The sequence below is a fragment of the Tetrahymena thermophila genome, assembly GCF_000189635.1.
Source record: "Tetrahymena thermophila SB210 genomic scaffold scf_8254713, whole genome shotgun sequence".
Lineage (NCBI taxonomy): Eukaryota > Ciliophora > Oligohymenophorea > Hymenostomatida > Tetrahymenidae > Tetrahymena > Tetrahymena thermophila.
This window is the reverse complement of record NW_002476478.1, coordinates 1-1,445: the sequence shown is the minus strand read 5'-3', so window position 1 is coordinate 1,445 and position 1,445 is coordinate 1. Positions and strand designations below refer to the sequence as shown.

The following is a 1,445-nucleotide window of genomic DNA, read 5'->3' as shown; positions in this document are numbered from 1 at the left end:
CAAATTTGATAGAAACAAACAATATGGTTATTATTAATAGTTCTGTTGACTATAGTAGATATATAGGAAGCATAACTACTGACGAAAATTAATAAATATAAATTTTTTAATCTTAAAATGGAGTTTTTTGGTACACAAATCTATTTAATAATCCATTCAGCATAATAAATATTTCTAAAAACTATTTAATTTAACAGAATTAATTAGAATAAAACTAAATTACTTTCTACGATGGTAGTAACAAACAGTTAGTAATATATGATATTCTAAAATCTATTGAATAGACTATTTCAATAAATTTAGATATTTAATTTGACTTATAAATCTCTATTATTGATTGGGATTAACCTTCCTTTTTGTGGGTAAAAGGCCAATAAATCTTTTAATATAGTGTAAACTCTAATCCTCAAATAAAAACTATTTTTGATTTAGATTCTTAAATAGTTTTCTATTAATACTGTCCAAAGTAGAAAATTATGGTAGCCAAAACAGATTCACAAACAATTTATTATATTTCAGTATACATTTTTTTATTTATCAAATATAAATTAAAAAATTGTTAAATTAAAATAGATTCAAGATATGACTAGTGTTGAAATGGATAATTATAATTTAGGTTAACCAAACATTCTTTTGAATGTTAACTGTGAAGAAGAAATAATACTAATTTACTGTCCATATATTTAAATATTTGATTTAGCCACAGGTTTATCTTCAGATTCATTTGACTATGTAATAATTTAATTAATAAAAAATAATTCTAATATTTAAAAAAAAAAAAAATCAAATAGCTTCTACTTTTTTCATTATTCATAATTTTGAAATAAAAATTTGAAATTAAAAAAACTATAGAGATTTTTCAAATAAGAAAATTTTTGTTAAGACTACTATTTTTGTCAATTCCCACTATAGATAATTTGATTTTTTACTTTTATGCAAGGAAATTTTTATTGATCAAGAATATTAATTAAAAAAATAAATATACTCTTTTAAAATGGAATCAATTAAATATTTTTTTGAATTTTTGAACCGTGAAAAAATATGTTTTATTTCAATTAATTTAAAAATAATAAAATAACATAATTAAAAATAAAATTTTACTAATATTTATAAATAGGATGAAATGAGCTTATATATGTTTATAACTTTAAATGATTAATGCCTTGTTCCTTTAGTTAGTAAGAAAATAGGATTATTGGTAGTATTCTATACTTAATAATTTAATGGTTTTTTTTTAAAAGACTTTAGCTCAATAAACTATCTGTTCGAATATAGATTTAATAACACTGATTTATATTATGATGAACAATATAATATATTATTAGGAGTTACAGGTAAGCTTGCATAGGTTAATTTAATGAATATTCCTGGCATTTAATAACTGTTTATCTACTAATGCGTTAGTGAGTTTGAAAATAATTCAGTTTACTTTTATAAATAAGAAA

At 19.8% G+C, this 1,445-nt stretch overlaps 1 protein-coding gene across 1 annotated transcript in view; it reads left to right on the top strand. All coding sequences in view use genetic code 6, as the record gives it.

Annotated features, from left to right (window-relative positions):
- Positions 1-1,361, top strand: part of TTHERM_01781750 (hypothetical protein) — a gene marked incomplete at both ends in the record, with an annotated part of 2,055 nt that extends 694 nt beyond the window's left edge. Inside the window, 4 exons of the mRNA XM_001012368.3 lie at positions 1-251; positions 574-732; positions 1,118-1,201; positions 1,326-1,361. The exon at positions 1-251 is cut by the window's left edge and continues 694 nt beyond it. Coding sequence (XP_001012368.3) covers positions 1-251; positions 574-732; positions 1,118-1,201; positions 1,326-1,361 — 530 coding nt within the window. The remainder of the gene's footprint in view (positions 252-573; positions 733-1,117; positions 1,202-1,325) is intronic.
- Between the last annotated feature and the right edge of the window lie 84 nt (positions 1,362-1,445).